Source organism: Pelecanus crispus, chromosome 15 (genome assembly GCF_030463565.1).
Source record: "Pelecanus crispus isolate bPelCri1 chromosome 15, bPelCri1.pri, whole genome shotgun sequence".
Taxonomy (NCBI): Eukaryota; Metazoa; Chordata; class Aves; order Pelecaniformes; family Pelecanidae; genus Pelecanus; species Pelecanus crispus.
The window spans coordinates 7,566,662-7,590,932 of NC_134657.1; the positions used below are offsets into that span (position 1 = coordinate 7,566,662).

Here is a 24,271-nt window from a genome sequence, read left to right on the forward strand (position 1 = left end):
TTTTTTTACAGTTCCCAGGGGAGAGAAAACTGAATTGGAGGAAATATTACTCGCCAGTTTCAGATATCCCACAGGCTTCTAAACATTCCTCCTTTGCTACTTTGTAGCCTGTCTTGTTGGCCACTCCCCACGTTAAGGGAGGGGATGATTGATTGGTCTCTTCATAATTAGGTGTAACTTTCCAGCTTTTCTCTAGTAGTGACCTCTTGGACCTGTCCAGAAGTAGCACATGTTAAAACCTAAAGTGAAAAAAGAGAAAGGGACTCTTGTCGCCTCTGCCTGACGAGTAGGAGCCAAAAGCAGATGCATGGACAACCATGAGAAGGGAAACTAGGTTTGCTCTGCGTTTTGGTCTGGCAAAGCTCTCCTGCACGCCGGGGAAATAGGCGGCATGCCAGCGGCCGTTGAACCTGGGGTCTTTGCTGTACGCTCTCTGCCAAACTCTTCCGCCCTGCCATCCGGTAAGATATTTGTCACAGGTTTATATATGGGCATGTGAGTCTCCTTTGACTCAGAAGTCGCAGGCTGGAGGATGTATTTAACGCCCCGCCGACGGGAGACGATCGGCGGGCGCGCAGCAGGCCGTCGCGCGCAGCGAGCATCCCCTCGTGCCCTTTTCTGGGTGGCGGACGCTCCCCGCCTCGGCGGCGGTGGCTTCCCGCAGGCTCTGCGTTTCTCGGTGACTTTGCACCAGCTCTGCTCGGGGGTAGAGCAGCGAGGCGCGGGGGCTGTTCCCACCCCCGGGCTTTGGCCCCCGGGCAGCGCAGGGGAGGGCGCAGAGGCTGGGTAGCGCTAGGACCTGGGGGAATGCTCCGCTGCCTCCTCCCAGAAGATTAGCCAATATTCCCAGGGCAGGGCACGCTCCCCAGCCTTTCTACTTTTTCTTTCCTCTATATACGTGGTTTTCCTTCTTCTAGCTCATTCCAGAGCAGAGCAGCTTTGGATTTCTCTGAGCCTCTTTCCCCCCCCTCCCGGTACTTGGACTGCTGCCACTGTCTTGCAGGGCCAAAGTTTTATCTATAGGGATATATTTTTCAAACCAGCCCAGCTGCACGCAGACCGCCTGCAATTGAATCCACGCTCCTGGGGCAAGTTTAGCTCGGGAGAGGAACAGCAGCAGGGGTGCTGTTTGTGCCTCTCCTCCAGCTATTTCTGTCAAGATGGATTTATGACTTTAAAGGGGGGGGGGAGGGAAGGAAAATTGCCTACAGAAGCCAGAGCTTCCACCACAGCCCAGCAAAACACCCATAAAGAAGCAGTCGGATCTCAAGGCATGAGCAGCGTAAAAGTGGCACCCTGGGATCTGGTGGATCCTTGCACGTAATATGACTGATCTTAAGCCTTTCATCTGCCTTCACAGAGCCGAGCTGTTGGATCTAAGGTAGCTTGCCCAGGACCAGACTTTGCTATGTTGGCCAAGACAGTGCTTTCTCTTGGTCTGTGGCTGCAGTTTGCTGTGGGACAGAACACACCTGAGAGAGGTGAGTGCCTGAAAAGGCAAGGCATTCCCTTACTGCTTTCCCCCATTTAATACCTCCTGGTCCTTCGAGCTTCTCATAAAACCTTTTCAGAACAAAAGCTGCGGTTATATTGCTGCTTTAGGTTTATAGTTATTCTTGTATGTTACTTTGCTGGCACAAGGGCAAAACAAACAAACCTTCCTAAAGTTACCGTATTAAAAAGAAATTTTGTCTCGCTTGTTTCCAATGGCGGAAAGCAAACTGTTTCAGAAACTTGCGGAGTTTAGTGCAATCGTATGGAAAAAGTCCTGACTCCTCTCTGTTAACCTATGCACTGAGGCACATCGGTTAAGAGAAGTAAAAGCAGTGATTGGTGCTATCCCTGTCTTGTTCTCTTGCTAATCTCTGTAATTCAATCATTATATTTCCTCTTGAAAATGCTCTGGGTGCTGTTCAGGGAAAATGCTTATGGATCAGTCTCGCGGAACTGACCGCCGGGAAGGGGACGCGGAGGAGATGAACGTCTCGTTTCTGGTTCCTGCGCTGTGGTGCTGGGCAGAAGGCAGCCCGCATGCTGATGGCTAAGCTGGTGCAATTACTTTTGTTTTGCCTTGTGTTCACAAGTAGAAAAGGGTTCTGTTCTTTGGCTGCAGGGCTACTGCTGGCTGCATCTGGTTTTCACTGCACCTGGGAAATGTAAACCGGTGTGAAAGGAGAAGCGAACCTCTTGTCTGTCTGGACAGGAGGTCCTCAGACTCAGACATCAGCCCAGCCTGCTGGGGTCTGATTCTGCTGCTGCTGTGCAGAGCAGACTGTGGCTACTGCTCGGGTCCCCTTACAGGGTACTGATCCTGTCCCTCAGTCACGCAGGGCGGTTCAGGACCGGTACCGCTGCCTCTGGCATTGTCACAGCGCTCGATGTCCGCACAGGCAGCGGTTATTCCTATTGTCATGCATTTCTGCTGCCATGGGAAGTGCATGTGGCGGTTCCCCAGCCCAGCTAAAAACAATGCTGAGACCTTCAGAGTATGTGAAAAAGCAACCCGTGGCTTTCCAGAAGGATTTTGTCTTGCTCTGGGGGCAAAGTCGTGTGTGTTGTGTTGTTGGGGTGCTGACTTTGGCTTGCGCGCTGCTGAGCACCCTTGGAGGAAATGAACCCGCGGGTGGCAAGGTGCCCGTTCCCCAGCAGCTTTGATGTGGGGGCCTCCTCGGCTCCTCCCAGGTGCTCCCTAAAGCAACCTTGAGCAAACTGCCAGCCTGGCAGGACTCCTGGGCATGGGCTAGCTCTTGTCCGGAGGTGCTGTGGCGGTGCGCCGTGGTCACGCAATGAGAGGAAGTGTTTGAGAGGTAGGGATGCGCGTTCGTAACTCTGTTTCCTAGGGACTTGACTGAACGTGAACGATTGTGACTTTATTCTCAGCTGCAGTGGACAAAGCGAGGAAGCTACTGGGTGGCCAGCGGTGCTTCTGCATGCTCAGGAATGATTAGCTTTTTCAGGGCAATGGCTAATGACTTAGTGCACTAAGGCACAGGGTCAAGGCAGGGTATTGCATGTCCGGTTCCACCACTTTCCTCTTTGGGTCCAGATTCAGATCTCTGTTGGGTCAGTGTAAAGTGCGACCATTTGATAGTTTGGGCTTTCATAAATTAATCTTACGTTGTCGTTACCTAGTTACTCTGGACAAGTATCGGCAGAAAATGATGGGGATGTTGCCGTCCCTGTGGGTGCAGCAAGTGAAAAATAAAGATGGGGCCCATCCATACGCACTTTGTAGAGGCCCCTGCGCTTACTGATCTCTGAAGCACAGCTCGGTACCTGCCATAATTCCATGGCTCCAGGACCCTTGAGGCTCTAAATAAAACAGCAGAGCTGGTGAAACTCCTGAAAAGATCGTAAGAGATGGCAACCCAGCTTCCTTCCTGCCAGAGGAATTTGTCTGAAGGGCCATTTCTCAACCTACAGCCTGTAATCTGTGGCATGGACGAGCTGGAACCTGCATAGGCAGTTTGGGCTTTTAGTCACGCAGGTATATTTTGCTTGGTGGGGCTCAGCTCCTTAAATAGGCAGGGGATCTGGCTGCCGCCCATGGCACAGGCGTCTCTGACCCGTTTTTAAGCATAAAACATCTGGCTGGGGCGGTGGATACCTCTCTCTGGGAGAGGTGGTGCCTTTCTCCTGCCTCTCACTGTGATCCCAAGGGGCCACAGGGAAGCGCAGGCTGCGTTCTTCAGCCCCCAAACCTGGCTCCACTCGTAGTAGAACTTTTTTTCCTTGCGTGGCCAAACAGTGAGAAGGGAAGACAAACACGGAATTTCAAACATAGCTAACCAAGACAGGACATGATCTTTTTTGGCCATTAAAATCCTTTATGCTCTACAAGTTCCAAGTCCCGTGTATATCAGGCATGTGGCATGTGTTCAGGTCCCAGCTGAGCGTGCAGGGAACTCTTGAAGCGGATGTCTCCTGTCAGCATCTCAGTGTAAGACAGGGAAGTCTGACCAGCTGTTTTTCTCCTGGAAAAGCCAAGCATTTAAATAGGCAGCGCTGGGACTCCATGGTGACATTTTGCTCCCATATCGATACCTTCAAAACACTTTTTTTTGCATGACTGATCCGTGTCTGCTGACCACATGTCGGCTAGAAGGTGACAACAGGATACTGCCATGTGTCCTCTCTTGTTGCCTAGACTCAAGTAGAGCGCAGGAGCAGCGATTATATGAGGTCTGCAGAGTTACTCCTCAGCTCTTCAGAAGCAAAGGCCTGACAGTTCAGAAGGCAGGGAGGTGCTAATGGATGCCCCTTCTCTCCGAATGCCTCCGAAAGCGAGAAACCTTCACTTGGCATCTTGCCAAACAGCCGATCTTCTTTTGCTGTAAAGCAAGGAACCCGCTTGAAAACAGCGGCTGCTTGCTTGCGTAACGCGGGGATTTGCTGGTAACAAATCTCCGCAGCCCCACCTCTGGCATGGATGGCATGTTTATACGGAATGAAGGAAGAAAGATGAGGGAATTGAAAACCTAACCCTGAAGGGAAGGACGATGGAGTGTCCAGTGACTTTATAAGCATTGCCCCACTCCTGATGTAGTGGGATCCTTTGTCTAGATTTTTTTTTAATGGATTCTTTCTGCTGACAAAATCTGAATGGGAGGAATTTGTTTCCACCTTATGCAAGGCTGAGTGTTAAGTAGAGGTAACTGTGATGGTATTTGCCTGTGTGAAGGATTAGCCGCCTGCTCCACCCACAGACAATCCCTTTAGCTCCAAAATACATACCTGCCCACCAGCGTAAGTGGTGCTTTTGTTAACCAGTTCTTGCCAACCAATGCTTTCTACCCTCCAGGCAGAACATTCTGGTGCCAAGCCGCAGCTCTTCCTGCAGAGCCTCCTAATTAACACAGCTATTTCCAGGGAATGTATGATGGGTCAACCCGGCGTTTAAAGGATGTTAACGTTATGCCCAGCTCTCTTGGTGCCCCAGAGCTGCAGGGTACAGTCAAGAGTGCAGTTTGACAGGGGCATGGCTCTTGACTCTCCTTTGATGTTCTTCTCTTTTGAGCAGGTGTTCTGTGCTGGTTTTCACCCATGTGTTCCCCCATGCAGGTAGTTCTGGCAGTAGCGGGATTTTGCTTGCATTGGTTCCCTCATGGTGAATTCCAAATTCTCCTCCCAGGGTGCTAGCGCATGTGACCTTGTTTACCACTTGGGAGCAATGCCCTTTGGCCATTGATCCCTGCCCTGCCAGGGTCAGAAGCTTTCACGCCTGTTTGTTGCAACATTCGGGAAGCGAGTGACGCTCCTCAGACTGGTGAGGAGCGGAGGGGAGAAATGATGATTTCCTCCTGGGAGGCAGCAATCACGTTGCCAAGATCTCTCGCTACAGCTTGCCAGCCAAGTAAGCGGCTTGTGCTTCTTCCAGCGGAGAGGAAAGCACAGAGCTGTGGCTACCTGTGTTTGACTTGCTTCATGCAGCCAGAAGCTCTAAACAAAGCCCTTGTTGCTCTGCCCTGCTGGAATGCTGTTAGGAGGCAGGGAGCTCTCGGAACCAGTGGCAGGGACCTGCAGGTCTCAGGTTCAGCTCTGCTGTGTGATGTGGTGATGAAATTGCACGTTGCTACGGGCAAGCAGGAAAGCTTGCTGGTCTTCACTTTTATTTTCTGCTCAGTTCTGAATGCCAAGTTGCTGGGTGGGTGTATGTCTGCAGCGCAGGCCTGAGCTGTGCTGGGTCACGCAGAATTGGCTGTAATCCATGTAGATTGCAGGTCTCACTCCTGCCTCCTCCTAGCCTCTCTTGCTTAGTCACCTCCAAGTGCCTTTCATGTTCTCTATTTCTGAAGGCTCCACCTGATTTCTTCTGTTGTTTCAGGAGATCTGGTATGCCTCTGCCACCTCAGCCAGCAGCTACCGCAGGAGAGTGGTTCCAGTGCTGCCTTGGTCTCTGTAGCAGCGCAGTGACTTGTAGGCAGCACGTGTATTTGCACGTTTACAGACCATGTGTGCAAGTGCTCTGGTTTTCTTCCAGTGCACAGCTGTGCTGTAACACACGCAGTAAGTGTGGTCCCGACTCACACATGTCACTTCTGTCCCGTCTTGTGGGTGTTCGCAGCACACCTGGCCCTCTCTCCAATGTACCTCCCCCTGATACTCCTGAGCACGCAGACACGAACACTCCTGCCGTGGGACAGACCCAGGCACTCATGCCCTAGCTGCACCGGCAGGCGCGTGAACGATACCCAGTGAGGGAAATAAATAGCAGGGTAAAGACTGTCCAAATGAAGACTGGGCAAAGAGGATCACGTCCCCCGCGGCTCAAGCCTGAACCACTTCTCTGCCTTCTGTTTTGCCCCTTGTGTTGTACCCTGAATCACAGAATCGTAGAATCGTTTAGGTTGGTTGTGTTGTACCCTGAATGGCTGTGCTCTTGCTGGTTCATGGTCTTTGCTGTGCTCAGGTCATTAGGTTTCACTGTCAGGACATGTAATAGACCCCTTGTACCCACTCACTGTTCCCCTGCCCTGGTCCTTTCCCTCCTCTTGATTTTGCCATCTCATATCTGCCTCTTGGACTAGTGCCCCAGTGGGGGCTTAGCAACCCCCCGCTCATCTCTGCCAGGCTCGTTGCTGTCTCTGGGCCTGCCTTGACATGGCTTTCTGCAGGGGCAGAACCGTTCGCATGAGCTGTCTCCTTGGAGCAATTAATTTTACGGGAGCCTTTCCATTCTGCTGTCTACTGCCTTGTGGTTTTGGCTCCCACACGTGGCTCCAGCACTCAACCATGGTGTGCTGCACCAAGTCCAAATGTGCTCCAGAGACCACATTGCTTGGCCACCCCACGTTCCTGATCCCTTCACTGATAGAGGAGCCCACATGGGTAGGCAGGAATCTCTGGTCCAAGGCTTTTTCTCCCTTCTTGCACCTCAAAAGCTGTCAGAAAGCGGGGTGGTGGTGAAAAGAATTCCAAATTCATCATTGGTATTCCGGCTATTGTAAATCTCCCAAGCTCTAAGAGTGGTGGAAGGAGGAGTCCTCTATGTGTTTGTGCTTCCCACACAGCAGTTTAATTGAAATGGTAAGAAAATGAGTCAAATGGAGTGGGACTCCAGGCCACGCCCTCAGAAGCATGTTCCTCCTGACTTAGTGCATTCTTCTGCACAAATGGGTCTGTGCAGCCCTTTCCCAGACATCTTGTCCCGGAGCCCCTTTGAGGTGCTGCTCTTAAGACTGTCTGGGAAAGGAGGTCAATATGTATTCAGAAGAGCAAGAAAAAAACAAATTAGCCCAGCCTTTTAAAAGCGATCTAGGGAGGAGTCCCTCTGCTCCAGACTTTCCTGCCAACAGTGGTATAAATCAGGGAGCTTTCTGCCAGTCTTGCGTGGACCGTAGCCTTTGAACTGAGAGGCAGCCAGTTCTGAGAATCGGCCAGCTCTCCTGGGAGAGAAGAGCCAGCAGTTTTTCTCATTAAGTTTCTTTATCATTTCATTCTTTTCCAAATACAGCTCATTTTTCTTCTAGGCACTGCCATTAGCATAAGATGGGATAAACCTGTAAGTTGTTTTAGGCCCAAAAGTTGCTCTTGACCTTGGCCATTGCACTTGGTCTTGCGATCAGCAGTTTGCTTCTTTCTTTGGGACTGCTGCGGATTAGCCCAGAGCAGCAGCTCTGGATGGCAGAGGCTACTCCCTGGCACGGGGCATGACTGACCCATTGGCTCAGGCTGGTGAGGAATGTTCCCAGCTCCTGGAACATGTCCACCTCCAGCTTGGAGCAGAAAGTACTCAGGATCAGCCTGGTGTTGTGTAACAAGAGGTGTCAGTGCAAGCTGAGGTAGCTCAGAGGCATTTTTCTCTGCAGCAGTGAGAGCAGGATCCAGGACTTGCGGGTCGTGCTTTTAACTCTGCCCTGATTCCTGTGCCTGAGTTCCTGCCTCTTTCGACTGCCCTGGCCTTACAGTTTCTCTGTAATGGGTTTATAACGTGCCTGGAAAGACTGTCATGAGGTTTCATAAGTCTGTGCAGTGCTTGCAGACCCTGCATGGGTGTAGTGTGGAAGTGCTAGGTGTGCTCAGGAGCCGGAGCTCCCGTTGCTCCTGCAGCGTCAGGTCCAGGGCATCTCTTCTACCCTGCCTGTGTTGGCTCCCTGCCCTGTTCCAGCCCCCTGTCCTTGTGCAGGACCTAAGAATGAGGAGGTGAGGTTGGTGTCCTGGGAAATTACTTCCCTTCACTGCTGCAATGGCATTTTCTGCTCCCACCTGTTATGCATCTTGATGGAATTTGGACCGAAGGATATCAGGCATTCATCCTGCCCTCATTCTATGAGGACCTGTATCTTCTCAGCTGTCAGGCACTAGGCTGAATTCAGGCATATTTCATCCCAGTTTTTCAGTCTTTTGGCCTGCCTCTCCCCTCCCATGACTGGCCTTTTGCCTCTGGGACATGGGGTCTGTTTCTGGCCGTCCAAGTAGCTCCTTGAACAGTAGGGATCATGCATGTGAATGGAAAGGAGGGGGGGAAAAAAATGTAATTATTGCTCCTCCTTGCTGTCTTTATCTTTGCAAATGTGTAAAACATGACTTTAAAACAAACGAGGCAACAAAGCCTGGAGAGCAGGGAGCCAGTGCAGGCAGGGGGAGGTCCTCTCCCTGCTCCTGGAGAGCTCACCACAGCACCTAGGTGAGATGCATCTTCAGCCTCACCTCTGCTGAATGGTGACTGACCTAGATGAGGTGCAGAACACGTAAAAGGAGCGAGCTCCAAAAGGCCAAACTTGTCCGCAGCGTTGGCCTTTGCCAAGAGCCAGAGGGCAAGCTGCACACAGCAGGGCTGGGATGTGCTGACTGTTCACTGTGAGTCTTTGCTGACCGACGTACATGGAATGTGGCAGCGGCAACGCTTGCGTGCTTGGATATTGTGCCGTTGTTCGCAGCGATGGACCAAGCACACCACCAGTGCTTGGGGCTGCTGCTGCTGTATTGCTGAGATGCTCCAACTGTTCCTTTGCATGCCTCTTACCCCCTTGGCCAGCTTGAAACCCTGTGGGGTAGGTGGTGTGTTTGAAGTGTGCTGCTGAGAGGGTCCCATGGCCAGGCAGATCAGCACTAGGCTGCTGTCCTGCAGTGCCTCCAAGAGCTCTTTCCAGCTCCGCTGCAGTGCTTTGGCTTCTCTCCTAGCAGGGACCCTCTTGGGCAGGGCCTGGGTCAGGCTGAGCAGCTGTGACATCCCAAAGTGAGACTGAAGCCAAAGAAAGCAGTGGGAGACAAATAGCCCAACACAGGTCACAATCCTGCTATTCAGTGGAGTGGTGGTGGGGTCTCGTGAACTTTTTTCCTCTTGCTCTTTGTGATCCTGTAACTAATTCAGGTTCTTGGACCTCAGAGGACTTAGGAACCAGTTTTCTGTTCACAACAGGAACAGCTTTTTTGGCAATGTACTCTAAAACAGAAGGTGCTGAGAGAACTTACTTTGTGAACAATCACAGGCAGACCTCTGGCTAACACTTGAGTGTTAGCATCTCAAAGTGTTTGCAAAGAACAGTTCTAATCAAACAGATGAGTCTAAGCAAAGCTGTCCAGTGAGGGGAGATGGGGTGAGAAGTTCCTGGACAGTTGACAGGAGGACTGAGAATAAAGCCCAGGAGCCCTCACACTAGATGCAAATAATAATAACAAAAAGGAACAAATTCTGAGGTCTCTACCCAGCGAAATTCCTACTGAATTCTGAGATTTGGCACAAGATAACCAAGCTTTCCTAGCAGATGCCTGTGAAGGCATGGGTTCACATCATTCCACTAACGCACCTCCCCCTCTCTTCTAGGTACCCAGCCATCTATTTCCAATTCAGAGGGGGACCTCCTCTTCTTGCTGGACAGCTCTGGCAGCGTCTCCTACTATGAGTTTTCCAGGGTCAAGGAATTCATGTGGGACCTTGTGCAACCTTTCACCTTTGGCCCCAAAGATGTCCAGGCCAGCATCATCCACATTAGCACTATGCCCACCATGGAGTTCCCCTTTGACCGGTACCTGTCTAGTGGGACTCTGCAACAAGCCATCCGGGACACTCGGCAGCTCATGGGCGACACTAACACAGGCAAAGCGCTCTCCTATGCGAAGGAGAAGTTCTTCAGTGATGAAGCTGGTGCCCGGCCGGATGTGCCCAAGGTACTGGTTTGGGTGACAGATGGTTTCTCCACTGATGACATCTCTGAACCCATGCAGCTCCTGAAGGACATGGGAGTAACAGTCTTCATTGTCAGCACTGGACGGGGGAGTTACCTGGAACTCTCTGCTGCTGCCAGCCAGCCTCCTGAGAAGCACCTGCACTTTGTGGATGTTGATGACCTACCCATCATCACAAAGGAGCTTCGAGATGCTATCCTAGGTACAGTGGGGTTGGGTTGTGGTCGCTGGGAGTTTGCAACGGGGCTGAATATGAGTTAGTGCCTGGCTCTGCAGGGCAGGCAGTGTGAGCGTCGCCCAGACCCAATGGTCCTCCTGACCCACAGCTGCTGCCCTTGCAAACTGAGGTGCTTTGTCCACCATGCTATAGGTCCAAGTATAAACCAAGGCTTTTAGGAGGCTTGGGACAAATATCTCTATTCCCCTTAGAAGGTCCCGTGATGGACTGGGACAAATTCCCTTCTGCAGTCCTGTTAGTGAGATGAACTTGTGTTTGTAATGAGTTGTTCAGTTGTTAATGAAGGAAGGAGGCTCAGGCAGCATATTATCTGTATTCCTTAAAACCCCATAAGACTCCGAAATGAATCATGCAGGTCACAGACATCTGTACAATTCAAGCATAGCATGAAAATGCACTCACCCCCACAAGTTAATTGTTAACCAAAGACTTCCTGAACAGGCAATGATTTAACTACAGTAAGAGGCTGCTGACTGTGGGAGCAAGGAGGTGCCTAAGCCTCTTGAACTTGATTTTCACATTCAGGGTGAATTTTTTTTTTTTTTTTTCCTAAAACGCTGTCTGGCTGTGTGCCATCTGATGGAGGCGGAGGACACAGATGTGCTGAACACATTGCGTACACAAAATGGGATGTGTACACCTGGGAAGGATTTGGTCCTGTCAGCTCCCTCAAACTTTTGTCCAGGGTAGATCTGACTTCCGACATATACTATCAGGTGCAGTCACAGCAGCTGGCACGCACTGGGATACCTAACTCCTCCCTACAAGTGGCTGGCTGTTCTTCTTTTATGAAGAGCAATTAAGGATGGTGCTTGCTACCAGCATTAAGACTGTAGGAGAGGAATGTTTTTGTTCCATAAATCCCCTGTTGTAACGTGTTCCAAATCCGCCAGATCTATAGCCTGACTTGGCTAGCACAGCCCTTGGAAGAAAATCCCAGCCCTAACTTGTTAGGCTTAGCAGGCCAACTGCTACCTCTTTGTTGCTAGCATGGTTGTGGCGGTTGCTGTGCAGAGAGCAGGAACAGACAGCAGGTTTGGTTCTTCAGCAGTCCTGTTTTTTAAAGTATCCAGGAAAGTGTCTGAGGAGACCCAAAGCCATAAGGTCTGGGCCAGAAGACAGGCATTTGGGAGCCAAGAGGAATAGCTCATGCTAATCTGCATGCTGCACTGCACAATTTGCAGCTCTTGAACGCCATCACGGTGGGAGTGCCCGTGATTGCAAAGCAGGGGCTTTGCCTCAGCCTCCCAGGTGCCTCTGGATTTGTTTGGAAAGCTGAGTGAGTTACTATGACTTTGCAGACTTTCCATTCATTTTCTGGAGGTTCTCTCTCCCCTGGAAATCCTGTTTTAATTCCTCATTTGGGTTCTGCTACGTGAGTTGGTTAGAGCTGGCTTTGGAGTGTCCAAGTAACCCTTTCTACAGAATCCTCTGTGTGTAGCAATTTCTTTCTATCTCCAGCCGTGCTCGTTTAACAAATCACACACAGGGACTATGTTCTCCTGTGTGAATATGGGGCAGTACCAGCAGTCCTTGTACTGTACCAGATGCCACCCAGACCCCCAGGTATTTCAAGTGGCTGTTTCAGCTTTTAGTGCATCCTGAATCCAGATGCTATAAAATAGCATCCCAAAATGAGAAATGACCTGCATATCCTTGCAGCACAAGATTTCCTTGAAGATCGTAAGATCTGCCAAGGTAATAAATACTCTGCTGTGCCTAAGGGCAGTATTCTGTGCATCCACCATGTCTAAAAGTTACTAGTCTGAGGTTTTAATGGAAGGTGAGATTCCTGCATGAATCCAGGGGCTGGTGCTTTAAGCAAAATACCAGACAGCAGTAACATCACCCGAGTTAGTCTTAATAAGGCCACATAAGTCCCTTCCTCCCTGCCTGGAGGAGGCAGCCCTTATCACCAGCCTTCCTGCTTTTGGGCCCTGGGATAGCAGGGACAGGCAGGATCCTTGGCAGGCAGAAATTAGGCCTTTCCAACTCCAGAATGGCCCAGGCTGGTTTTATTATCACCGCTACCTTATCTTCATCTCTTGCTACTGTCTTTTAAAAGCCTTCTGTAGATGCACAAACAAGCTTTGTCAAGAGTTGCTCTCCTCCCTCCACCTCCTATCCAGGAGGGGGGTGTTCCGTGCCTGCTCCATAGATACTCCAACACAATGGTCCCTGGCTAGCAAGTTGCTCTTGACTCAGGTAGGCTGGGAACCCTCCATGGAACACTTCAATCTCCGCAGCTGTACCTCGCTATACGAAGGTAGACACCTTTATGTAGGGGTTGCTCAGTTAAGAAGCATTTTCTTTGCCTTCAGAAATTTGATCAGAGATCTGAGCAGACAAAGACTGTAACGAACTGTCAGGGCTGAGTCTGGAGTTCACAGCAAGGGTTTTCAGTCCTAGACAGCAAGACAGCCACTACCTGGACAGGGAGACAAAAGGGAGGTGCCTTACTCTTCAGAACTATATTTCTGTCCTGCTACAGGCTCTGCTGAGGCCAAGGGATGTGATGTCTCTGCCTCAGTTCCCTTCTTGAAAAACCTGGCTGTCTCACAGGGCAGAGAAGATGGGCTGCTGCTTAGACATGGTGGACCTGAAATGGTTCCAGTAATGCTACTGTGCAGAAGGGTGCAAGACAGGGCCTGTGGATAGATCTGTGTGCTCACTCCCCCTATTTTTCCTTGGCACATGGTCCCTACACAATCAGTCTGCAGAATGCAGGAGACTGCAGTTCTCGGACAGCCTGGCTATGGCCACAGCTGGCTCCTGGCAAATACCTCTGCCTTTCCTAGGGCAAAGGAAAGGGGACTCTAGCTCAGGCTTCTGCCATTGCATCTTATATATCATGTACCCAATATATGGCATTTGGTGCTCTCCTTCTGGGGAAGGACCTTCACATACTGTGAAACCAAGGCATTCCTTTGAGATGACATCAGGTTTTGTGCTAGCATCCACTTGCTCTCCACTCAGCCAGTTGAACAGACAACTGCTGACTTGTTTCATCCTCTGGCACCATATTCTGAGCCAAGTTCTGCAGGAGCCCACCTGCCCAGCCATCACAAAACATCAGCCACCACTCATGCAGATTCAGGGAAACACATTTCTGATCTGAAACAAGGTCCTGGATAACTTCTGCTGCAGTGAAGGCTTTGAGCCTAGAGTCCTCTGACGTTCTCACTTAGCATTGAATACAAGCAGGTGGCCAGAGGGAGTGATCTCAGACCTTGAATGTCCACCCTGGCAATGGAGAAGTGTGTTTTTCCCCCTCCCAGAATCGGAACACTTGCCCCATCCATACCAAAGTAGGGAAATAGTGGCTCTGAGCAGAAGTGATTTGTCCCAAGTCCTAGCTGAAGCTTCTGCAGAGAGGGGATCGTGTACCCAGGGCTAGAACAGGTTCATCCGCTGCCTGGCTGCATTTCTTACACACATCATGAAAGTAGCAGCATTCCTGCGAGTCTAACCTTGACCTCACCAGCATTCACGGGATGCCAGCAAACTTGTGACTGCAAAACGGTGTTTCAAGTCACCAAGAGGCAGGAGGTGGAAGGCAAGGGTGTCACAAGCTGTCTCTGAGTGTTGCTAGGAGGGCGCTGCCTGGGTCTAATGCGAGAGATTAACTTGCTGCTTCCCTCTGGGAACATAGGTGGGGAACCTCTAGGAACACTCTGCTTCACAGGTGCTGTGAGGCATACCATGGGCATCTATTTTCTGGGGCTTATTGCCCTCTTTATGCACTCAAGGCATCTGTAATCTGGGAACAAGGGGCAGAGCTATTTGCTGTGGGCTTCCTGCAGCATGTCCCCCAGGTGTTGCACCATGTCACTTTAATCTGCTCAATTTATTACAGTGTCCCTGGGCCCTGCCTCCGTGCTCACTTCTTTCCATTCCCTGAGCTTTTGGCAGGACTTTTGGCGCTGAGGCCTTTCCTCTGTTCCTTTGTGGCTTGGCCACTGGTAGTGGTGGGGCTCACAGAAGGGTGCAGTGCCCCGTGCCCCACGGTGCTGCCTCCCACCCTCTGCCTCCTCCAAGCTCCGACTGGGTGGAATGCTGCTGGCTGGCAGCGTGCGGATGGGAGTGGGCAGGGTATGGAGAAGGGAAATGTTCCTGCCTGCCTGGGAGAGCCAAAGAACAGCTCAGAGGAAAAACTGAGGCTGCTTTATTTGGTACAGGGAAGTTGGCAGGGACTCGGAGCAGCTTGGAGGAGGAGAGCTGGTCTTCTCCCAGTTAAAGGACAAGTCCGAGAGTGCAAGGCTACCCCCTATTCTCTTACAGGTCTGGGCAGACTGTTGTGCCTCCCTCTACCTTTGTGTAATGGGCAGCCAGTGAGAGCTACTTCCAGTACTCTGTCAAGTATTAAAGCTCGAGCAGGAGCTATTGTAAGGTTTCAGGGTGCTATCGTAAGGTTTTGGGAGTGGCACTGTGCAGAACAAATACACCTCTTCAAGGCTCAGGGTGCTTTTAAAAATCCTTTTTTTTTTAAAAAAAAAAAAAAAAAGCAGCGCATCTTTATCTTTGTATGCCACTTCCCTGGAGCTAGAAACAAAGTCCTGTGTGTTTCCACCCCTCTGGAAGACCAGAGAACAGTGGAATTCTGCCCAAGATGGGCTCAGGAGGCTGTGTGTGTCAGAAGGGTCAAACGGCAGAGAATGCTGGGGAACTGCAGAGCATCAGAAGAGGTATTTGTGCGTCTAGAACCCAAAGGTAGCGCAAGCCGTGAAGAGAAGGCTCTGTGCAGGGGGAGAGAGAGGCGAGATAGCACAAGAGCGGCTCTGAATGTTGAATGTCACAAAACAACGGAGCTCTGTGAAACACGGCAGGGAGTGACTTCAGCTGGGATGAATGCAGCCGGCTCAGCAAATGCTGGACGGTCCCCAGTTGCTGCCCCTTCTTCCTGGCCACTGGGTACAGGCAGAGAGCAGGGAGAGATCTGTTCCTTCACACCCTGGCTTGCTTCAACGCGTGACAAAATTTAGTGGTTTGGTTTCACTAGCAGGTGATTTCCACAGGGAGCTTGGGAGGAACCGACCACAGGAGCTTCGAAACCTGGGTGCCCAAATTCTGTCTCCAGCTTTGTCATGGGCAGTGCCAGTGCTGCTTGCCATGTTGGCTACGTGGTAATGTCTTGCTGAGTGTGGGAAGCTGCCTGTTCGGCCAGGCACAGCAACTCCCACACATCTGCCAGGGTGTAACAGCTGCCCAGAACTTGCTGGACTGCTCCAAATTCATTCTTGGTGGTGCAAGACAGGCTTGGATGGGCAGGGGCATGGTTCCTGCTGTGCCAGGCTTCTCTGTCACAGCACCGTTTGGCCTTAGTGCAGAGGACAAGGCAGAGAGAATGGAAAGGGAAAGCTTGGGCTTTACAGAGCAACTTGGAGGCTTGTGGCAAACTGTTTTGAGGCTGGAGATGCAAGGCGCAGTAGTATTCTTGAGCTGAAGCCTGTTGCACAGACACACCTTAGCAATTGCTTTAGCCAAAATGCCACCTCATGGCAGCTGGGACACATGCATTTCCTTTGCAAGCTCTGTTCAGTGAAAGGGTCTTGTCCAAGAGGTAAGAGTGGTGTAAAAACCCAAATATTGCTGCTTCAGTTGACACGTGGTTTACATTTTTTTAGCTTTATGCTTGGCTTCAAGGATTTAGTTTTGGATTTAGTTTTGTGTTCCTGAACCTTTCAAAGAGGGTCTGGTTCACTGCATTGCTATGAAGGGGCTTGGCTATGCCTAGGTGACTTCAGCTGTCATCCAGTGTTGCTGTAGGCTCCATTTCCCATCCAGAAGGGCCTGTATTTTAAATGTGCCACATTCTGTGTATTAATGACAGTCGTGATTTCTTGCCGCTGTTTCTCTTCCAGATGTTATCCAAGCGAATCGGCTCCATGCAGTAGATATCACCTCAAGCAGCTTCCATCTGATGTGGCCCAAGCTCCTCTCCCAAGAAACTGGCTACTACACCCTAGAGTATGCTCCAACAGATGATCTAGCAAGGAAGAGGACAAAGCAAGTGTCTGGGGCTCACACTAGCCTCGTGCTAAGCAACCTTGCGCCAGAAACTACTTACGAGGTGGCACTCATTCCTGAATCCAACGTCCACTACTTCCCTCCCCTGACAACAAGGGTTACTACACTGGCAGGTAAAATGTGCACAATCGTGCCCAAGGGGGAAGTCTCCGCTGTGCTGAGCCTCACATATATAAAGCAAACAGGACAGCCCTTAGTCTGCATCCTATGGCCTTGTGGTCTCATTGGAGGAGGCAGATGGTTGTGCTCAGGACAGAACATAATGAGCTGCTTTATGCTGGCACTCAGCTGGTAGCTCTTTCCTTAGGGAAGATGTTCTGGACTGCCCCAAACAGGGGATCAGGTCTGATGGTCATAAGATGACCTTCCAACCTTGAAAATCTATGAATCTGGAGGAAAGCAGAGCCTGCTGCCCTGAGAGGCAGCGGCAGGAGCTGAAGCTTGCAAGTATTTAACAGGGCTGAGGTGTAGGGCCCACGGGGGACAAAGCCCGGGCTGCTGCACGTACTTACTCGCTATCCCAGTATGATAGGCGGGCAGAAGCACTGCTGCCTTGTGTGGGTTACTGCCCAAGGGGAATTTTGACCTTCACAGCTTGAGCAGCTGCTATGGGAACAAAGAGATCTCTCTGTCCTACCTGAGGCTGCGGGTGCAGATGGGGCGAGTAATGCTCTTGAAGCGGGTGGATGCTGCTTCTCCAGGCAGGCGTGTCCACTGATGGGGAATCCCTGTGTAAGTGGGAAGGAGGGGCGAGTACTGGGAGCAGAAGCCGGTCCCTCTGTGCAGACTGGTCATCTGGGCCAGAAGAATAACTCACATTTACGCTGGATAGCAACATGCGAAAAAGTGGCACACTGAAAATCTGAGCAGGGGTGACAAAGTTCAAGATGAACTTGCATCCGATATTAATTTTTCTGCATGCAAGAGTCGTTTTGTCTGAGTAGTTTTGCCCAGTCTATGCTGCACAGGTAGAGAAACCATTTTCTTAGGGCTGAGCTGGGTTGTGCTGACTTGGATGACCATCAACATCCTCTTGCTGGATGGATTATTTTTTTCCACCTCCTGGAAGCCCAATATGGTGCAGGTCAATTATGCTCCTCCAACAGCATTCTTATGCCTTGAATTACGTACTCATTCACATCTTTTTACATTGCTTTCAGAGGAAATAAGCCCAGCTCAAGTTGTCATCTCAGAGTCTGGGCCACGCAGCTTCCATGTTAGTTGGGCTCCTACGCCGGACAGTGTGATCAGCTATCAGATCCTGTATGGACCACTCCCCGGGAACTCGGTGAAGCTGCTGGAGGTGGATGGCAACCACAACAGCACTGTGGTGGAGAATCTGGCACCCAATACAACCTATCTAGTGACAGTGACTGCAATCTACAAATCGGGAAAGGAGAGATCCCTGTCCGCTAAAGCGTGCACTCAGGAAGGTGAGTGAGCAGCACTGCTGATAGGAAACTATATGGGCAGAAGGAGTCTCTGAGGTGTGCCTGTTCCTTTAAACAGATCATCTGCCTCTAGGTGAAGCCAGAAAACTCAGCCCAGTTATGGGGGAGGGATGAGAGAAGGGGAAAGCTGCAGCTTCTGATGAACAGCACCTGATATGCTGTTAGGATGTAGCAGATGTATAAGGCATAGGACTGAAAGAAAACCAGACATGCACAATGTGACTGCTATTACAGGGTGCGTACTGCCAAGCTTCTGGTGCAGTCACAAGCAGAATGGACTTGAAGGTCCCTCTTGGAGATCCCTGAATCTCCCTAAAGAAGAAAGAAAACTGCCTTTCCCTCCTATCTCCTCAGTGTCTGTTCTTTGGTGTGATCTGGCATAAGAGGGGTGGAAATTTCATCAGCAGAAGCTTCAGCTCTGAAGAGGTACCTATAAAGATATGTAGGAGGCAAAATCTAGCTCTTACTAGGACTCAAGAGTGAGGAGCTCAGAGAATGACAGCAGCTGAGGGTATGGGAGGTGGCCAGCCGGTGCCTAACAGTGCCAACAAAAGTATTTTGTGCTGGTAGCAGGACGAAGTTAAGGACTAATTAGGCTGAGCTCCTCCAGTGTGGAGATGTGGAGTGATGGGCTGTTGTGTCTACAACAGAGAAAGACCGGGCTGGCTGGCAATCAGCAATCCCTCAGGAGGAACAAGGAGCTAGGCGGTAAGGACCACTCCATACAAATGGCCTACAGTAACATGCATCTTCTTTCTCTAGAGGGCTACAAAGTGAAGCACCTCCGCTTTGAAGACATGGGCCCCAACACCCTGAAAGCCTCCTGGGACTCTGCCGATGGGAAAGTCCTTGGTTACAGAGTCAGATGCCGGCGGCAAACTGGCCCTTCATCTGTCATCAGCGTTTCGCCACAGATCCACAGCGTGCTCCTCACAGACCTGGCTTCAGGCACCACTAACAAAGTGTGCGTGAAGCCCATGTACAAGAACCAGGCAGGCAAAGGGCTGTGCCGCATGGTGCGCATGCAGCCAGGTGAGCTAGGGTGCGAGGCAGAATCCCGGGGCGCTTTAGCCAGGGGAACATGTCCTGAAGGGCACTGAGGTGCTGGAGATCCAGCACAGAGGAGCCCTCATGGCTGAAATACTCTGTGCTCATCAGCTAGCTTGCCAGTAGGGCTTCATCACAGCTACCAGCCCAAAAGGTACGGCCCAAAAATGGGCTCTTTCCCCCACTTTTAAGAGCAGCACTCCTCCTAGTGGCATCCTGTTTGCAGGCGGGAGAAAAAGCATACAGTGGAGACAGTCCTGCAACTACTTTGGGATAACAAGGGCGGGAAGACTGCTAAAAGCTGGCATGGGCATTGGAAGTGCTGTTTAAAAGTCGTTTGAACTCTTGGCTACTCTTTGCTTTTCAACGTGGCAGGGACGAGCTGACTATTAAACACAGCTACTAAGGCGCAGCACGTCTGCTTTCCTCCTTCCGCTACCCAGAGCCGCTGTCATGAAACACAAAGGGATTCTTGATAGGCTGGAGTGAAGTAAGAGCTAAAAAGAAGCTGCGTGGCAGTGCAGAGGCACAGCCTTTTTCCCAGCAAGAGGCTGGAGTGAGAGGGAAGATGACCACAGGGATAAGATCTCTGACTCAGACAAACTTGGAGAATGGGTGGATAAAGATGACATTATACTTTTTGTGTTCTTCCCAGCTACAGAGGCCCAAGGATATAAGCACAGAGAGCGAGCATGACAGACTGGAGTGAACTGATTCCCGGCAGAGCAAGGAATCTTGCTTGGACAAAGACTTGGACAAAAAGGAGGGGTCGGGGAAGAAACCGGAAAGTTCACAGATCACCTCCCAGCCTGCACTGCCTGTTGAGGTGTCCTGGTTGTCAAGCCTAAAGGCTGTCCTCAGCCGAGTTCTCCCAAAGCTTAAAGGTTTGGCTTGGCTGGATGGAACAAGCAATCAGACTAATAGATCCCAAATCTGTACCCTCTTTTATAGAAATATGCCTGACAAATAACAAACAAAAGGCAAAGTGATGAATCCTCACTATCGCTTGCTTACTGGCTGTTCTCTATTTATTAAATGTCGATACAGTTTTATTTTTGCAGTTTATGAGCATGTTCGAGACTCGGCTGTTTACTGCCCTGGCCTTTCATCCTGGGCACCTACGCTCAGAGAAAGATTGCACGTGGCCAAATCCATTCCTGCTGTCGACGGTCACCGAAACTGGCACACTTGACAAAAAGCAGCTTTCCTCCAACTCATCCAGTGTATTCCGCAGGTAGCTCAAATTCTACGTAATGCAAAAATGTACAGTATGCAGAGGAGATCGGGTCAAAGCCACCAGGATTTCTGAGAAGAGGAAGAAGAGAGGTTGTTAGCCCACTTGGCCTTTGGCCAGGACATAGAGACACTTTATAAAAGACATCCTGCCTCTTATAAAGCGCAAGGACAGTTTAGTGTTCCCAGATGGTCTTTGGTTTATGGCAGAGCTTGGTCCGTGAACTCTTGAGAAACGGAAGGATAGGGCCATGCCAGGCCAGGGCTGATGAGCACTGTCAGAGTGCTCTAGCAGAAAAGTTTGCTCACTATCTGCCTGCTGAATTCTTGAGTCTCATCAACACCGTTCCACTCTCCCTCTGGCACTGGTATTAAATTCATCTGCTGCAACAACATACAGATCTCAGATGGACTTTGAAGGGTTCTGTTCCCACAAATCATTTGCCTTGGGATTTGGTATCAGTCTGAGAGCGCAGGATACTCAAAAACTTGGGAATTTGCTTCCCCAGCAGGTTACTCTAGAGCTCTCAGCCCTCCGCTGAGCTCAAGGAGCAGCAGTGAGTCAAGAGAAGTCAGACAGCAAGACCATCTAAAGCAATTATTTTTGTTTCTCATTCAAATACACACCTCCAAACACCAGTGCAGTACAGCCTGGATCACGACCACTGAATTACCGTGGCATACCTGCAATCAGTTTCACCAAATTGGATGCGAGTCCTGCTATCAGAGCAGCTATATGGAGATGAATTAGCTTGTTCTGTGACTAATTCTGGACAGTAAGTCTCCAGCACTATCATTCCAGGCTCTATCCTCTGCACTCTGAAAACACCTAGGACATCTTTAGTGTCTTGTCCTGGGCTTCCACCCAGTGGTAAGCTTGAGCTACGCTTAAAAAGCAAGTTTTTAGGGGAGAAGAGCAAAGCTGATTCTTTCCCTTTGGCCCCAGGCTTGAATTTGCTGTCACCAAGCTACTCTTTGGAAAGGGGAACTGGAAAGGAAAAAAAAAAAAGATGACAATTTTAGTACCTGGTGACAAAGCCATTGGAGCAGCATGGTTCCAAAATTCAGGGCTTAGGGCTGTAAAGAAATGTATGTACTTTTCTGGTAACAAAAACCAGCATCAGTGGGAACACCTTCCCTCAGTAACACTTGCTCTATTTTAAATTTATTGCTTATTTGTCCTACATGTGGAACTTTTTTAACGCTGTGCTGTATGTTGGAGAAGTCCCCATGCAGTGTCACTTCATCCTGCAAACCCTCTATTAGCTCTGCTTATGGACTTCTTAAAACAGCTCCTTTCAGAGCTGAGAGGAATTTTGTCACTGACCTGGTCTCCCGAGTGCTGAATTTGTCATGTCTAGGTTTATGGAGCATGTGCCTTGGGTTGTGTTCTTGAACAGGAGAAAGGGATAGGAGGGAGGTGAGTCATTAACTCAATAAGAAGATTTTATATGCTTTGTGTTCTCCATTGGAATGTGCAGTTGTGACTGCCTAATCTTAATGGAGACTCTGTGCTGAGGGGAAGATAAAGCCTCTGGAATCTCTCATGCAATAAGATAATCTTGTTCATTCTTGCTGTAGGACAGAAATTAATTTTGCACAACTCCCTGTGTAGTTTACTAATACATTTAAGTGTCATCTCCTCCAATTGTAACGCATCCTTTTGAAGACAATTAAATATACAATACAAGAGCTATTGAACGATTACGTCATTCTTGATGGCAATAAGGGCAAATCTGTGAAGGGCAGCTTTTGTTCTAATGAGAGGTATGGGTTGAAAAGCTGGTATTCATCTCAATTTTAAATGACTCAAAAGTAAGCATTCCAGCCATGACTTCATAGACTGGTTTACATGGAACTCTACCCCCACCCACCAAAAACAATGTGTCAGAAATATAGAAGTGGAAATGTATCCATTTCAATAATGTGTCAGCTTCAGTAAGAATTGTTTTACAAGGAGCCAAAAAGTAAATGTCCCTTAAATCTTGGCAGAACTTGTAGTACTCATGAACATGAAAATTCTAAGTTGGACAGGTAAGTTAAGCTTTTTTTTTTTTTTTTTTTTAACTGAAGCCTAATGATTTCTAGGGCTATTTAAGCATCTCATCTGTGCCATTATAATGGGTATGACACCCAAACACCTAGGTAGGATGAGAGCAGAAAATCAGGGCTGCCAGTAGGAGCTAAGTTGGGCGGGGGGCGCGGGGCGTGGTGGAACTATAAGGAGCTTCACTTGTAGATGAGCTGTTCCCAGGTTTTCTTTAGGGTCCTTGCACCTTCTGATGCAGGTGGTGTTGGCTATTATTAAAGATTTAACTTGGAGTTGCTAATGTGATCTGCTGAGAGAGTTCCCATGTTCCTCAGTAATGCGAAGATGCCTACTCCTGTATCAACGCACCATGGGTTTTCTGAACGCAGCCTTCCAGGAAGGTGCTGATCTGTCCGGAATTGGAGTGGTTATCCCACCTAGCTGATCTGTTATCGAGATAAACACCTAATGGTTTTCTGAAGGAAAACAGCATACTTCCCCAACTCCAGAATTTTGCTAGAGTGTTTGTGTCCGCTTGGAAGAAACTTGCTTTTAAGCGTGTACTACTTGCCGCCTTTCCCTGTACAATCCCAGCCTCACCGAGATGTCGAAGGACAGCTATAATTAGGATGCACTAGCTAATTTCTCAAAGCAATATATAATATATAAAGCAATATACCTGCACTTGGCTACTGGCAGCCAGAAGAGCGTTTAATTTACTGTAATAGATGACTGGTACGAATAGGCTTGATAGCTTCACGAAGAACTACGAGCCAGCATACGAAGGTATGAAGGTTCAAGGAATGTTTTTACCACTGCCAAGATGAAGGAAAAGATTCCGCCCGATGCAAAATCGGTGCTGATTGTACGAGCCCGGGGGGGAGTCCCTGTTCTAGTCAGTGGAATGTGCTCAGCAAATAGCCTGCAAGTGCCATTACAGGTGTTTGTTCGGTGCTCGTCTTTTCCCTTTTGTACTAAGCGGTACTGCAATCAAATCTTTATTAAATATTCAATATATAACCTTTGACCCAAGATAGAAAATTAAAAATGTATATTAGAAAACTATAGGTAAAATATGATTTGTTATTTTGAGGAATAGGGCTGGAGTGCTTGGGATATTACCCTGTAGCAGATATTAAGCACTTGGCCACTGTATTTGGCACTATCCGCAGAGCCAATGCTGATGTTAAAAGAAAAAAAAAAAAAAAAAAAGGAAAAATCAAGGATTTTGCAGGGAATTTTTGAGATTTAAGAGTGCATTTGGGAAGAAACGTGAACATTTAAAGAAAAGAAGACACCGGCGCGACTACCGCTGGCCTGCTTCTGGATGCTGGAGCTGGTCAAGGCTGTGTTCTGCGTTTTACGCCATTCCAGGCTGTGTTTTACACCATTCCAGGCTGCCTTTTACACCATTCCAGGCTGCCTTTTACACCATTCCAGGCTGCGGGACTTAGTGCGCGCTGGGAGCTGTTTCTGCCTCGCACCTCCTTTCTTCCCGCTAAGCGCTTTCCCGTCGCCTCCCCCGCTGCAGGCGCGGTGATGAGCGGCGGCTTCGCACGTAAGGCTGCACTTACTTTCTCCGCCTCGCCCCTTAGCAACGCCCCCACACTCCCGTTGCTACGGGGGAAGCGCCCCCCGCCATATTTTGGCCCTCTCCGCTCTCCGTCCCCCGCCCCGGCGGTCCCGCCCCCTCACCGACCCCACAGCCAATCGCGTTCCCCTCGCTGGCCGAGCCCGCCGCGTCGTTCCGCCAATCAGAAGGCGCGGCCTGCGCGGCGTGACCGAGGCCGGGGCGCCTCTGCGGGTGACGCAATTCGTGCGACCGCGCCCGGCCCAATGGGAGGCCGCCCCGCCCCGGCGCCCCCTCCTCCCTCCGCCGGCGTCGTGCACGCGCGCGGGGAGCGGCGCGTCCTCCGCGTGCGCTCGCGCTGCCGGCGGCGTCATGTCCTGGCTCTTCGGGCTCAACCGCGGCGCGGGCCCTGCGGGCGGCGGGGACGCGGCGCCGGGCACAGCCGGCCTCTCCCTCCCGCCGGCCCCCGGCGGCGGCGGCGGCGCGGTGGGGGGTGGCGGCCCCGGGGACCGCCAGCCGCCCAAGGACAAATGGAGCAACTTCGACCC

The 24,271-nt window shown here is 50.3% G+C and overlaps 1 protein-coding gene across 2 annotated transcripts; it reads left to right on the forward strand.

The window, feature by feature from the left end:
• Positions 1–1,168: 1,168 nt before the first annotated feature.
• Positions 1,169–19,587, forward strand: VWA1 (von Willebrand factor A domain containing 1). Of its 2 annotated transcripts, none has more exons than XM_075721688.1 (7): positions 1,169–1,288; positions 1,361–1,481; positions 9,767–10,330; positions 16,228–16,506; positions 17,554–17,826; positions 18,607–18,876; positions 19,547–19,587. In XM_075721688.1, exons 1-7 carry the CDS (start codon positions 1,169–1,171, stop codon positions 19,585–19,587), a joined length of 1,668 nt encoding a protein of 555 aa, XP_075577803.1. The 2 variants fall into 2 exon arrangements, with proteins under 2 accessions (XP_075577803.1, XP_009477856.1); XM_009479581.2 differs by having other exon boundaries at positions 1,254–1,271.
• Positions 19,588–24,271: the final 4,684 nt, after the last annotated feature.